The following is a 15,115-nucleotide window of genomic DNA, read 5'->3' as shown; positions in this document are numbered from 1 at the left end:
CCATCCTGTACAGTTTGGAAAGCATCTGACTGGCAACAGCTTCAATTTTCAAACACACTGCCAATACAGTAAAAAGCATACCTGGATAAAAAAGACACACAATAGAACAATATGCACCTTGAGGTGACTGCTGTGATTTGGAGCTATATACATAAAATTGAATTGAATTATCAGTCGTGGATTGGCCTCCCCAGAGCCCGGACCTCAACACTATATAAGCAGTGTGGGATCATCGTGTCAGAGAACAGAACAAAAGGCAGCCAATACTCAAAGAAGAGTTTTGCGTGTCCTTCAAGAAGCCTGGAGAACTGGTCCTGAAGACTGCTTAAAGAAATGAGAAGAAAGCTGCCTCAGAGTTCAGGCTGTGTTGGAGAATAAAGGTGGTCACACCAAATATTCACTTTCAAACTTGTTAGAATTGTACAAACTCTGTTTTTGCCTTATATTCTGCATTTCCATTTATGTTTGTTGGTGTTTCAATAAGTCCCTGGAACCTTTTCCCCATTTTCAAAGCAAAATATAAAGAAATGAAGGGTGGCCCGAGGCTTTTGCAGAATATTTTACATTGATTGATCATCCAGTCTGGTCCTCTCCTCTGATCTTGTCAACACAGAAGAACAGTTGATAGCAGGTTTCAGGTCTTGCTTTCACCTGATCATCTTGTGTCTGTCTTGAAGGAGGAGGACTTGGCAGAACTGGCCTCTCAGCAGTACTACGTGGATTATGGCTCTGAGATCCTCCAGGATCGCCTGCTCAGCCTCATTCCATCCTACATTCCCGACAGAGAAATCACCTCCACTAAGACTGCAGAGAAGTGGGTTCAGCTCATCATCAGCACCCACAAAAAGGTACCTGTGGTGAAAACCAACTCATAATTTTTTGCTGTTGTCAGGCAGAAACTAACCATAGCTCACTGCACAGGGACTACAAATGAAAAGGAGGGTGAACACGCAGAAGGTGAAGGAGGACGTGGTGGATTTTGCTCGTTTAAAGTGGCCTTTACTCTTCTCGCGCTTCTACGAGGCCTTCAAATTCTCTGGTGAGTAAAACAGTGAACACTGTAACTACTGTATGTCTTACGCCTGTCAGGGCATTTTTCATGGATGTGACCACGTCTGCTCACAGGGCCTAGTCTGCCCAAGAATGACGTTATCGTGGCGGTGAACTGGACCGGGGTTTACTTTGTGGACGAACAGGAGCAAGTCCTTCTTGAGCTTTCTTTCCCAGAGATCACAGCCGTGTCCAGCAGCAGGTATGACAAAAAAGCAGCACAAATGCACCAAATGACACCTTCTTACAAAATAAAGCACGAGGTATGTTGGAGCTGTACAAAGTTCACAGGTGAAATAGTTGCTGCTGGTTTCTCGGGATTTATATTTATCTTAATAAGCTGTGATTAATAATGGCATCCACCTCTGTTAGCAGAACTTGGCTGTCGTGTTGCAGTACATAAAAGACAGAAGTCTGAAGCTGAAGAAATCTGATTGTATAGAAAGTGCTGCTGCCTCAAAGCTAGAAGGTCTGGGTTCTAATCCACCTTGGCCTGGTCCATTCTGTGTGGAGTTTGCATGTTCTCCCCATGTTTGTGTGGGTTTTCTCCGGGTACTTCGCTTTCCTCCTGTAGTCTAAAGACATGCAGTTACTGATGTTAGGTTAATTGGTGACTCTAAATTGTCCACAGGTGTGAATGGTTATCTGTCTCTCTGTGTTGGCCCTGCAAATGGTAAATGGACTAGTTCTTATATAGCGCTTTTCTACTCAGTCCAAGCGCTCATACAACACGTTTTACATTTACCCATACAAGCACTTCCAATATTAACTAAGCTAAGTGCTTTAATTACCTAACATTCACACTCTGACGGTTGCATCGGAGAGCAACTTGGGGTTAAGTATCTTGCCCAAGGATACATTGGCATGTATCCTTGGGCATGTAGCCAGGAATTGAACCGCTGACCTTCCGATCAGTAGGTGACCTGCTCTACCTACTAGGGTTTAATATTTTTCCCGAAAATGACATGAATCAAATCCCGGGAAATGACGAGCCATTTCCCGGGAATCCCGGGAAAAGTTTATTTATTTTTTTTATTTTATTAGGCCTTCTGTAGCCTGTGTCGGCCTTAACCTATTGTGATATTGTAGAGGTAGCTTTCCAGCTATGTCCTGTTATGCCCAGTAGGGGGTAACGTCGGCTTGATTAACGCAATAAAACCTACATCTCGACATTGGAGTGCTCGAGCTATGCGGTGTTGTGTCGTTCCTCAACACTCCCTTAACAAATATAATTCGAATATTCCTCCATTGTACATGGAATTATACCAAGATATTTTACAACTGCTGGTGCAAAACAATACGGTTCATCTCCACAGCATTGATAAAGGCTCAGCCACGCTGTCGTGGCGACATCTGTTGCGCTATATCTCCACCAGTGGAACGCTGTAATAGTCATTGAAAAGTTAACTACCGTACTACACTATAATATGACATAACACAGGGCCTTGAGTAATGCTCCACGACTTGGTCATTGCCATTCTGGCAACAGCAAATTTATAACACCGTGTCTGAGGGTTAAAGTAGGTTCGCTGTGAATCGTCTATTGAAAACTGGCCAATCCTTATAGCCTAAAAAATATACATTTTCCTCAACTCCATTTTAAAGCGAAATATGTTAAAGCAATCTATTTCATGATACTTTTCTTCACACATTAGGCCCGCATCCTAATTCATGATTGTTAGTAAGCGGCTGCAAACGAGGAAAAGAAACACTCGAAGTTAAACAGATATTTCTTTATTGTTCAGGGCAGGCATATTTTATAGGCTATATAATGCAATATAACAATATATAATAATATAAAATTATATAATACAAAATACCTTAGGGTAAACACATTACCTACGATTTCAACAAATTAAAGAGGAAAAAAGTACAACTGTTTAATACCTCTATTAAAACGCTTGAGATGAAGGCTGAAGCCTTAAACGGAGGCTGAACGTGCCTGAAATGAAGAGTAATGCTTTTCGCATATTAAACGAACCCTTCTCTCAATATTTCCTTAAATTTAACTTTCTGAAGCTTTCTTTTCTTTCTGAAAGTCAAATCGACGCGCGCGACTTTTTTTCCCGGTTTCCCGTTCAACGTTTCCGGGAAACGGGAAATGGTTCTGATCGCATTTCCCGGGAATCCCGGATCCCGGGATTAAACCCTACTACCTACTGAGCTACAGCCACCCCAACAGGCAGCAACAGGCTGGTGACCTGTACAGGGTGTACGCTGCCTCTCGCCCTATGAGATAGGCTCCAGCCCCCCCCCCGCAACCCTGAACAGGATAAGCGGATGGAATTCTTGACATCACCAATGACATCATGCATTTTTGACAGGATCTCACAGCTACGGCTGTGCAAAAAAATCCTTTAAAACTGTACTGCCCCTTCAATCTTATGTCCCAATAATCCTTAATTCACTTTCAAAAAAGTTTAAGAAGAATCTATTCAAAAAAAAAAAAATCACAAATTTAATTTATGATCATCTTAAATAACATTCATTTCATGAAGTGACATTTTTTCGTAGCTGTACCACCTGACTTTTTGTAGATATTTTCAACTTTGACGTTTATATGGACACCTGAATTAACTTTTGAGTTTGGTGCCAAGAGTATATATATATATGATTTTTACAGTAAGTTAAGATTTTGCTAGTTTTACATTATATTATGAATATTAAGGCTTATTAAAACCAGCTTAGGGCTGGGTTTGATCCTCAACCTAGCTGGCTAACTTCAGCTTGCTACTTTGTACGTTGTTTTCAGAAAAAAATACAAGTTTGTAGGCAAGAGTTTGTATGTTTAGTTTGTATGTGAGTCTGCTTTGTATTATCCTATCCTTTGATTTTTCTCGACAAATCTTTAAGTTCTTCACATTGAAATCAATCCACAAGTTTTTGGAGGGAGCCGGGAGTCAGGGAAGGTCTAATTTTCTTTTTGAAAAAAATGGGTTATGTGATCACTTCTATGCTAATACAAATCACCAGAAGTACGTAAAGTAAAAAAAAAAAAAAAACTTATCCTTTTAAAATCAGAGCTTCTGTTTGTGAGAACTGCATCTTGCCCGTGTTTTCAGAATGACTATCATGAGCACATGGATAAAGCAACATTTAATTTTCCAGAGGGGGTAAACTGCAGGGACAGAGTTTTACCCTGGCCACTATCAAGGGAGACGAGTATACGTTCACCTCCAACAATGCAGAGGACATCCGGGACTTGGTGGTCAGCTTCCTTGAGGGTCTAAGGAAGAGGTCCAAATATGTGGTGGGACTGCTGGACTGCCTGAACCCAGGTAGGATTCACTGATGGATTAAGAAGGATGAGTCTTAAGAACAGACCCATTAATCTCTCCATCATCTCTCTTACAGCAGGGGTAGATTCCAACTTCCTGAGTTTTGCCAAGGGCGATCTGATCATCCTGGATGAACACGACGGAGAGCACGTGATGAACTCCGGCTGGGCACATGGCATCAATGACAGGACCAAACAGAGAGGGGACTTCCCTGCTGACTGTGTCTATGTGTTACCCACTATCACCAGACCACAGTATGATATAGTGGTAAGTGTGTTCAGAACAAAAATCTTACTCTTCCAGACTCTACGGAAAGTTTGGAGTTAGGCGTTTTTCTGAGTTATTCCATCCACTTTGTGCAATGTACCACTGGCAGCAAAACATCCCCAGAGCATGATGCTACCACCACCACCATGCTTGGCAGTTGGTGCTGTGTTCTCAGGTTTGAAAGCCTCACCTTTACTCCTCCAAACACACCTCCTGTCGTTGTGGCCAAATAGCTCAATCTTCATCTCGTCTGACTGTAAAACTTCTCTCCAGAACCCATTTGGCTCGTCCATGTGGGCAGCTGCAGATTTCCGGCTTGCACGCTCTCAGTCCACATTGATGTAAAACACAGTTCACTGTGGACAGTGATGCTGGTGCTCCAGCAGTTTCCAGTACAATTCATAACCAATTTCCTCTCATCTGAGGGTGACAGTTTGGGTCTTCTTTTCAGACTTTGGCAAAGTGGTGACACATCCAGATAACTTGTACTTACATACAGTTGTCTGAACTGATGATCTTGGAATCTGCAGTTTAGAAACGACTCACTTATGTAAATCTACACTCCTTCTTACATCTTCACTGACTTTTTTTGGACTTTCTCATCTATTACCCAGAATTTACACACAAAATCCACACAGGTACATATAGTTTCAACATATTATATTCATGTACGCAACCTGATTCAAGAAGCGTGTGTGCAGCTGGTCTCTATGCAGCCAGCTGTGGATGCAAAGACTGTCTACAAAGTGCCAAACACTGAAAAAAATGAAATACAATATTCAATTTACACTGTGTACCTGCTGTGGTGACCTCTTGTAGCAAGGGAGCAGCCAAAAGTAGTTTATTTACATTTTTATTTATTGACAATATAGATTATGACAGGACAGCGGGAAAAGAGATGGGGGAAGACATGCGGCAAAGAGCACAGGCTGGGACTCAAACCTGCGCTGCCAGCTTTTGCCTCGTGGCATATATGTGGTCGCCTGCTCTACCACTGAGCCACCCCAGCACCGCCAGAAATAGCTTTTAGTATCACCAAAAGCACATCACTGTTCTCCATGTAGTTATTTCAATTAATGTAACTTCACTATCACCAGGTCTGTGCTGCTCAATAAGAGAAAGTTGAATGCCCCAAAGCATTTTAGAATCATCTCTAGAAAATGCTCTGCAATATGCAATCTGTTTTGCTAAATTAACTTAATTGGAAGGTTCAGACCATAAAAAAATTAATTAAAATCTAACTGCAATAAAAACAAACAAACAAACATGTGTCATGTCTTTCACCCTGTGTTTCACTCTGTCTCAGGCTTTCGTCACTATGACTCCTGATCAGAGACGCGAGTCCGTCGGTTTGTCCCAGATTAACATTTCAGACCAAGAGGATAAATCTAAGGCCTACACACTGGAGGAGTTCTCCTACGACTACTTCAGGTGCATTTACAAAATCAGCCACATACTGTATGTGTATATTGTTTGCTGGCTTACTAGTGCGGTCAGTGTTGATCTAAGGCTAATGTGAGGCTGTATTAAGGACAAATTAAGGTTAAAATTGTGTGTAAGAGTATCTTGTAACACCTACTCCGTCCTCCTTCCCCCACTCTCCAGGCCTCCTCCAAAGAGCACTCTGAGCAGGGTGGTGATCTCGAAAGCCCGAGGGAAGGAGCATCTGTGGAGCTGCACCCGGGAGCCTCTAAAACAGCCTCTGCTAAAGAAAGTGCTGGCTCATGAGGAGCTCTCCCAGGAGGCCTGCCTCACCTTCATAGATATCCTTTTACGGAGGGTGTGCTGGATTATTTGTTTCTTTCTTGTTCAAGCTTTTCTCTGGATCTTATGTTACATCAGGGGTGGGCAATTAACTTCCCCGTGGGGCCACATATGAATCTGGGACTGTTGTGGTGGACTGAACTCAATTCTGCTCAGTGTTCATTTGATTTCTTTGTAAACTGCTACTGGTAAGAGTAGATGTTACAATTATCTGCGCATGCAGTTACCTCCGTGAATCACTCTCTGTTTTAGTCCCTTTCACTGAGCGCATTACTGCCTGCTCTTCCGTGATCTTAAAATCTTTGGTTATCCCACGTACAAAGATGAGTAACTTGGCTGTGTTGCGGACATCAGCTGTCATCCAGAGCCAAGGAGAAAGAGTCTAAATTATCTGCTTTACTTTTAAACTGAAGCTCCAGATTTCCTGCAGCGTTCACAATCCGTCTCTGTACAGTTCCCCGGGAGAGGGGCATTCTTATATGCTGCTTTTTTCTCGGGGTATATTAGCACAGCAGAGTCCATCAAACACTTTGATAAATTCCCCATCCGAGAATGGCTTACTGTCTTTTGCAATTTTGTGGGAAATCACAAAGCTTGTCTTCACTGCTCCATCCCGGGATGTGTAAAAATTCCTTCTTGCTTTTGCAGCTTTGCTAGCAAAGGATCAGATCCCGTTCTGCGTCAGAGCAAGAATTTCTCTGCATGTTTAGTCTCGTAACGGCAATTCGAACTGTAATCCTTAAACACAGCAATCTGCCCTCCACAAATATGGCTTTATCTCTGACTTCTTAGTGTTGTTAAAAACTCCACATTCTGCATCAGTCTTTCTTTTTTAATGTGCGCAAACTTATTAAAAAAAATATATATTAAACCCACATCTCTCATAAATGTCAGTTCCAGTGTCTTTACAGTGACGCTGCATTCACTTACACACATATACGTACGTAAAATTAAAAACAGCAGTTGTGTTGAAAATAAAAGTTTCATTGTGATTGCCCACTAAATTACAAAAGCAGTAAGCCTTTCACTGGTGGGGAGCTTATCAGAGAGTGTTTGATGGCTGCATGATTTATACCATTTACCTTTGAATCCTAATTTCCCATTGACCTCTTGCATGCTGGTCAGGGACAGCCAAAGAACTGGACGTAGCCCAAGTGCTGTAGGATGCTCAGGTCTGAGTTATATTCTTGTATATGCTAGTTTTACTGCTGAGTTTGAATGTTTTGCATGTTTTGTTTTTGTCTGTTTCTTTTAAATTAGTTCCTATAGAAATTATTGCATTTAGCTACAGTTTTACTGCTCTGTGATGAATTCACTTTTGGCCAAGTGGCAATTACAGGAAACTTGCCACTTGGTTATTTCCAGTCCAGTCATTTTGCCTGATTTGTTACCAGCCTGTTGTTATGTGAATGATCCTTGACTGTGTTTGTACCTGTGATGAAGTATATGGGCGACTACCCGTCCAAACGGGTGCGTTCTGTCAACGAGCTCACCGATCAGATATTCGAAGGAGCCCTAAAGGCCGAGCCGCTCAAAGATGAAGTTTTCTGTCAGATTCTCAAACAGCTGACAGATAATCCCATTAAGTAAGTCCAAGCAAAAAAAAAAAAATTCCCTTTCATTTTACAGGATTAACAGTATTTTATGTGATGGGTGGGGTTCAAGGCTTCAATTAGTCTCAAGTTTATACCAAACTCGAAAAGCCTTTGTGGCTATAATCAATATTTTAGCTCAGAGTTCACAGTTTAAGCTGTGAGTGTTCACACGGTAGCAATCTGTGTATCATCCTTAATGCTCTATTTTGCTACTTAAAAATCCATTGATTTTGTGTTTAAAAATTTAACAAAATTCATAGAAGCTACAACAGCCTGAACAAAGCAGACAAGAAAGAGAAATGAAATGGGTGAACACTAAATAAAAATAAATAAAATAGAAATAACATTTCTAGGTGTTTCTCATTACAAGAAACTTTATTTCAAATCCAAATCTTGAGCCCCAATTTGTGCATCGCTTACCTTGGTTGTGGTGTCTGTGTGCAGGTACAGTGAGGAGAAGGGCTGGGAGCTGCTGTGGCTCTGCACTGGTTTGTTTCCTCCCAGTAACATCCTGCTGCCTCACGTCCAGAAGTTCCTGCAGGCCAAGAAACACTATCCACTGGCTCCAGACTGCATGCAGCGGCTGCAGAAAGCCTTACGGTAAAACACACACACACACACGTTATGTTCATTTACACTCGTTTTAAACCTGGTTCATACCACCTCTGATTTTTTTTTTTTTTTTAAATGACCTTGAAGTGGCCATTTTTGCTTTTGTCACATCCAGGCTGGATTACTGCAGTTTGTTATATGCTGAATTGAGCAAAACAAATTGGATTTTTAAATATATTTTTAAATAATGCTCCTCACTTAAAAGATCTTGCATGAATGTGATTGCTCCAAATTATCTGTCAGATTTTTTGCAAATATGTGCCTCGTGCCGCTTGTTTAGGTTTGTTGACCAGCAGCTTTTAGTGGTTCTAAAAGCTGGTTCAAACAGCTCGCTGGACTACAAATCACTGAAGCTCACTGGACTTCTAGAAAATCATCTGCCTCACTGACCGACTTCAGATCCCCACTGAAATCACGCCTGTTCAGACTGGCCTTTCCAGCCTTTTATAGTGCTTATTACCCAACTGTGTGATTAAATAATTGCCTTTAATTATTATTTTTCCCCACTAGTAACTGTTTTAAACTTTTACATTTTTAAAATTATTATGTTTTATACAATATTTTGTTTTATGTTTACTGTTTTTTGTTTTTTTTACTTTTTTAAAGTATTATAATGGTGTAATCATGTCTTAATTACTTTCTGTTGTGTTTAAATGTGCTGTATAAATGAACTGACTTGTTCGTGGTAGAAATGGATCAAGGAAGTACCCTCCTCACCTGGTGGAGGTGGAGGCCATCCAGCACAAAACGACTCAGATCTTCCACAAAGTTTACTTCCCCGATGATTCAGATGAGGTCAGTAACTGTCATTCAATAAGTACATTACTGTGCAGTATTTGGTACCTGTGAATGGGTCTGCTGCTGGCTCCAGGGTTTTCACTGGTCATCAGTTAAAAACCATCACCCGGGTTGTCTGTGGTCAGCATCATGGTGTCTCTAGGCTCTTTGCATTGCAGCACGTGCGCCGGTATTGAGCTGTGGTGCTCAGTTTGACAGTGGAATAATTTAGATTGACAGCACTGTGGAAAGAACTTATTTTCTAATGCAGAATGTGACAGGACAAATAGAGGCTGAGGTATGTGTGCCTGTGCTGTGTTATTGTGAAGTATATATACACACACTTTATGTTAAATGGTTTACTCGTTATAAGTGAGGCTAAGTGCTGCATCTGTAAAAGAACGCTGAACTTATTTGAACAAAATTCACATTTTTCTGCATACTTACTAAATATTCAGCCTGCAGGTTCAGTTTGGTTTGTTCGTGTTCGCAGGTGTTCGAGGTGGAGTCGAGCACGAAAGCCAAAGATTTCTGCCACAACATCTCCGGACGTTTGATGCTCAAATCCTCTGAGGGCTTCAGTCTCTTCGTCAAGATCACTGACAAGGTGACGAGTTCATCTGTAGCCTGATTATAGAAACAGGTTCACCACAAGCTCAGGTCAGGTGCAGCAAATGGACAGATTAGTTTTAACACAAAAAGGGTTCATTCATTTCATTTTTCTGTTCTTGACTTTTGGTTCTCTGGTTCTGGTTTTCTTACTCATCTGAACTCGGTCCTCTCTCTGGTGCAGATGCTTGTTTTGCATCTTTATGTGGTCAACTTGCATCCCTCTTCATTTGTCGTTTTCCTGGGAGCCAGTTTTTGTGTTGCATCTTCTTTTCTCTGGTTTGCTCCTCTTCCCTTGTTTTGTGGTACTGTAATTGTGATGTCTCCCATATAATCCTCTCATGGTGGATTTTCTTCACTTTTCCTGCATCTGTTTTTTGCAGATTTAGGTTCTGATTGTCTGAGGTTACAATACTTTCACTTAATTCCAGGTCATCAGTGTGCCGGACGGCGACTTCTTCTTTGATTTTGTGAGGCACCTGACTGACTGGATCAAGAAAGCCAGACATGTAAAAGACGGTAAAACGATCACCTCAGATTAAAGCTCAGAGTGTTTTGGATCTTCTCACTGATTCTTCTTTAACAGTTGATCTTGTCCCCTATTTGCTGGGTGTGCAGGTGTAGTGCCTTCACTGACCTACCAGGTGTTCTTCATGAAGAAGCTGTGGACTAATACGGTGCCCGGGAAAGATTCCATGGCTGACTCCATCTTCCACTACTACCAAGTGAGTTCCTCCGGAACAGCTTTCAGGAATGGCCAATCTTAAAGTCATATTTATCTTAATGTAACCAATCAGCCAGTTATTATTTAATGGTAACAAAGTAATTGGTTATTGAAAGTTGGGTAACAGTTGAGATGACTTGTCTGTAGTAGAATGGATCAATGTAGACAAGTTAAGTGGAAACTCGGAATAATGCTTAAAAATGTGAAAAAAAAAAAGTTTTGTTAAATGAACTCATAAAACTATACATACATAAATAACACTGACCAGTTGCTGCCTTTCTCTCCAGGAGCTGCCCAAGTATCTGCGTGGCTACCACAAGTGTTCGAAGGAGGAGGTGCACCAGCTTGCAGCACTGATCTACAAGGTGAAGTTTGAGGACGATAAATCCCACTTCCACAATATTTCCAAAATCCTGAAGGAGCTCGTCCCTCAGGACCAGATGAGACATCTGTCCCCCGACGACTGGAAGAGGGTGAGCACGCAGACATTTTGAAAAATGGAAAACTGAATGAAGTCTGGTTTGCATGCAGCAGTTAGACAGGTACAGCCTCATGCTGATGACGAGTACATTCAAAAATGTTTTTCTCTTCCATTTGTAGCCACAGATGTAGAATTCAAGCATCACATTTGGATTTAGTCGATAGGAGTTTCTAACATTTTCTCTTTGATCAGTTATTTCTTTACATATTTAAAATTTTGCATGCTTTCATTCAAAATTCTGGTGGTTAGTGAATTTTGGTTCCTCTATTAGAAAATTAAATAAAAACATGTATATACAGAAGTGGGACGTATGGTACGCTGGTATTCTAAATGCAAAATTTACTCAAAGTAAAAATCAGACTGAACTTGTGGAAATCTGCTGAGACAAATGTTTTTACTGCATTAATACTCCTTTATGAGACGCAGACGTTTTAAGCAGGAACTTTTATTGCAGGATGTATTGTGAACCAGTTCTTATAGACAGGTTAACAAATCTTTGGGTCTGGTGTTCGGAAGGAAGACAGAGATCCCATCCCAGCTCCCTCCATCAGGAGGAACAAAAAATCAGCCTTGAAGCGCTGAATTCATCTCAGAAATAGGGGACAAAAAAAAATGCTATTTGAGAGGTCTGACCAAGGAGTCTTGACCTAAGCCATGCTGCGAAATGTACACCCCAATAATGGGTATTTAAAAATAGGGAAACTGTGTGATGTGAAATGGCATCCAAAAAGTTTAAAATGAGTTGCAGAATTTAACTAAAGGTTCTGTGCTATTGTGCTGATCTAAAAAGTCAGGTTCTATGTTTGAAACGGAACGAATCACCAGTCAGTATGCAGAGATTTAAATCTGTACACCACATCAGCTTCGCTCTTGTATTACATGGTGTTCCATGTACTACAAGAGCTGCAAGAGCTACCTCCACGGCCTTCAGGACACTGGTGCAAAAAGAGAGAAGCATGACTGAGGTCATCACACGTCCAAAAAGAGTCCTTCTCCTTAAACAGTAAAATCCAAAACATGACCTACAGTTGCTTACTCGTTTTAGAGGTAACCATTTAAATCTTCCTGTTTTTGTGCTTCTCAGTCCATCGTGTCTCTGTTCAACAAGCACTCAGGGAAGACTCGGGAAGACGCCAAACTCTCCTTCCTCAAAATCATTTACAAGTGGCCCACATTTGGTTCTGCCTTCTTTGAAGTCAAGGTAAAAACGCTGAGCCTCTCATTAGTTCAGAGAAACTTGGAATGAATATACATGGAGCTTTTGCACTCATTGTTTTCCTCTTCTTCCATCTCCTCTCACTTTAAAAAGCAGCTCAGTACTGAGACACATTTTAGTTATTATTTTGCTTTTTCTGCAGCAAACAACTGATCCTAATTACCCAGAAACCCTCCTGATAGCAATCAACAAACATGGAGTCAGTCTGATTGATCCCAAGTCTAAGGTGGGACACGTTTATCGATGATATTTAAATGGACTGGTTCTTATATAGCCCTCTTCTACCTGATTTCAGCACCCAAAGCACCTTTTTTTTTCTATGCCTGAGCACTTTTAACCTAACAGCCACACACTCACACTTAGACGGCTCCAGTATCTCACTGAGGTTTTTGATTTAGAACAAGAAATATTTCTCTGTATGGTAAATTTTTACTTACCTAGTTTGAATGTTGAGTACTGGATCTGTGTATCTCTTTACCCGGCTTATTAACATTTCCCACAGGACATCCTGATCACTCACCCCTTCACCAAGATCTCCAACTGGAGCAGCGGGAACACATATTTCCACATCACCATCGGAAACCTGGTGCGAGGCAGCAAGCTGTTGTGTGAAACCTCCCTGGTGAGCTGCTTAGTTTTATAACATCAAAGAGTTTGAGCATTTAACTGGTTTGCAGGAAGCAAAATCTTTGGATTCACATTTCAGTCACTAATTTATTTTATGTGCAATCAAGTATTTTTGGATGATTTTGCATGGTTACCTGTTCAAACTTGCTTACAGGTGAGATATCAGATGAAGTAACAATTTTAATATCACAGAAAAATTTGACAAAATCAAATCAGCGAGCTCATCTGAATAAAATACATTCTTATACAGTGAAACATGCATTAGAAAAAAACTAAGTGCCACACATCCTACAAAGCAATCAATCTATTCTCATCCATCAGGGCTACAAAATGGACGACCTCCTGACCTCTTACATCAGCCAGATGCTGACGACGATGACCAAACAGCGAACGTCCCGGGGCAACAACAAGTGAGCAGAAGCCTGGAGATGTGGTCACTGATTGCATTTCATTGATACTGAACACACACACGCACACATGGTAAAAACACGTAAACGCAGCTGGCCGTAACGCTGTGATGTCTTCACACTAACATCAGCTCTGTCTTAAAACTCACCTGCTGCCTTTAAATGACTTTTTCCTTCAGCTGGACTTTGTGTAATTACATGAGCAGTGAAGTTTATTCTCTGTGCTGTAAAGTCTGATATTCAACTTTCAGTTAAACCGCTTTCCAGACTTGCTGAGACTGAACTGAGCATCAAAAATGTTATTATAACATCTGCACTGAGACAGCTGGGCCTGTATTTACGAAGTGTTACTAAGTAGGAAATTGGTCCTGAATAGGCTAAAAGTAATGAATTTGCAGGCAGAGGACAAAACAATTACAAATATGGGAATTACTTTTAGAGGTCTACAACTGTGCTCTTAGTTAACGGTCTCAAAGCTCTCTCAGGGGCACAAAGTGTCGTTAAAGGTCTTGTTTGTTGTTCCAGTGCCCAGAATACTAAATTAAAATTTAACCTGTGACCAATAATGAATCACAATTTCAGTGAGCACCGCAATACTTTTGATATACATTTTCATGTATGGCATAATTAAAGTAGTTCTGTAGTTATTTGAAAATGGCTCGACAGAAAACACTGCTCAGAAAAGGCTTGCAAATGGCCCTAACCACATCGCAAAAATGATTTATGTCCAAATGATCAACCTGGTCACTTTTTCCCCCCATCAATGTTGCTGCAGTAATCTGGCTGGATCGGTTTTGGTACATTTTTTTACATACAGGAAGAAAAAAAAGGTTATATTAACACAACGCACAAAATGATGGACTGTCAAAATGATGCTAGTTTATTTTGAATTAATGGCTCAAGTCCTGCTGTTACTGTAGCCAAATCTTTATAATCCTGAGTGATTCTGGGATGTCTGATAAAAATGGTCCCTGATTTTAAGTACGGCTACCTGAAGCAGCAAAGAAAGGACCCTAAAACAGCTTGAAAGTCCCATTACCACCATCTCCCAATAACACGTCCTCTGGTTCTTTTTGTTTATTTAACTTGTAGTTAGTGTCCTTATTTATGCTCAGTTGCTCCGAGGTTATTAAACCAAAATTAAAATTAAACCAAAATTGAGATCTTTTTTTTTTTTTTTAAAGTTTCAGGTGTTTTTTCTTTTGATTTGATTGATTTTGTTAGTTTGCCAATTCATGCAGTCAAACTCAGACACATGAGGAAGACTCTCCAAACCTGTGAAAATGATCTGGATTTAAACGTCTCTTTGTTGTGGAGGAAATACGAGTAATGAGGTTTTCACTTCATCGTTAGCAGCCCCGTTTGTGTGCCACAAAGTTTAAACACCATCTTTGTTTCCAGTAGTTTTGTTTGCAGAGCATCTCTGTGTGTACTGTAGATGGCAAAATGATTTTATTCTTATTTGTCTTTTTTTTTTTAAATATGTGAATTAGCATTAATTTGTAAATCATAATGTATTGGGTATTTTTTTCCTGGATAATGTTTATGAAGCAGAAATTGTTTCATTCATGTCACCACATATCTTATTCTGTAGCAATGAATAAATAACATTTTCCAAAGAGTCCTGTGAGGTTGGCTTCTTTAAAAAAATAAAAATAAACTGGCTGCAATGAGAGATTTTAGAAGCCAGAGGACTTACATATCTGAT

At 40.5% G+C, this 15,115-nt stretch overlaps 1 protein-coding gene across 1 annotated transcript in view; it reads left to right on the top strand.

Moving 5' to 3' along the window:
• The window catches only part of myo7ab (myosin VIIAb), a 71,707-nt gene extending 56,697 nt beyond the window's left edge, over positions 1-15,010 (top strand). The window contains exons 33-50 of the mRNA XM_030746807.1: positions 678-848; positions 922-1,039; positions 1,126-1,252; positions 4,159-4,328; positions 4,405-4,595; positions 5,902-6,026; positions 6,201-6,358; positions 7,792-7,945; positions 8,399-8,554; positions 9,256-9,361; positions 9,837-9,950; positions 10,384-10,471; positions 10,571-10,677; positions 10,964-11,149; positions 12,242-12,358; positions 12,516-12,599; positions 12,876-12,995; positions 13,322-15,010. Of these exons, the coding sequence (XP_030602667.1) occupies positions 678-848; positions 922-1,039; positions 1,126-1,252; positions 4,159-4,328; positions 4,405-4,595; positions 5,902-6,026; positions 6,201-6,358; positions 7,792-7,945; positions 8,399-8,554; positions 9,256-9,361; positions 9,837-9,950; positions 10,384-10,471; positions 10,571-10,677; positions 10,964-11,149; positions 12,242-12,358; positions 12,516-12,599; positions 12,876-12,995; positions 13,322-13,414 (2,385 nt within the window). The 3' untranslated portion in view covers positions 13,415-15,010. The remainder of the gene's footprint in view (positions 1-677; positions 849-921; positions 1,040-1,125; positions 1,253-4,158; positions 4,329-4,404; positions 4,596-5,901; positions 6,027-6,200; positions 6,359-7,791; positions 7,946-8,398; positions 8,555-9,255; positions 9,362-9,836; positions 9,951-10,383; positions 10,472-10,570; positions 10,678-10,963; positions 11,150-12,241; positions 12,359-12,515; positions 12,600-12,875; positions 12,996-13,321) is intronic.
• Positions 15,011-15,115: the final 105 nt, after the last annotated feature.

This window comes from Archocentrus centrarchus, chromosome 14 (assembly GCF_007364275.1).
Source record: "Archocentrus centrarchus isolate MPI-CPG fArcCen1 chromosome 14, fArcCen1, whole genome shotgun sequence".
NCBI classification, from domain to species: Eukaryota; Metazoa; Chordata; class Actinopteri; order Cichliformes; family Cichlidae; genus Archocentrus; species Archocentrus centrarchus.
This window is presented reverse-complemented; position numbering and strand designations above follow the sequence as displayed.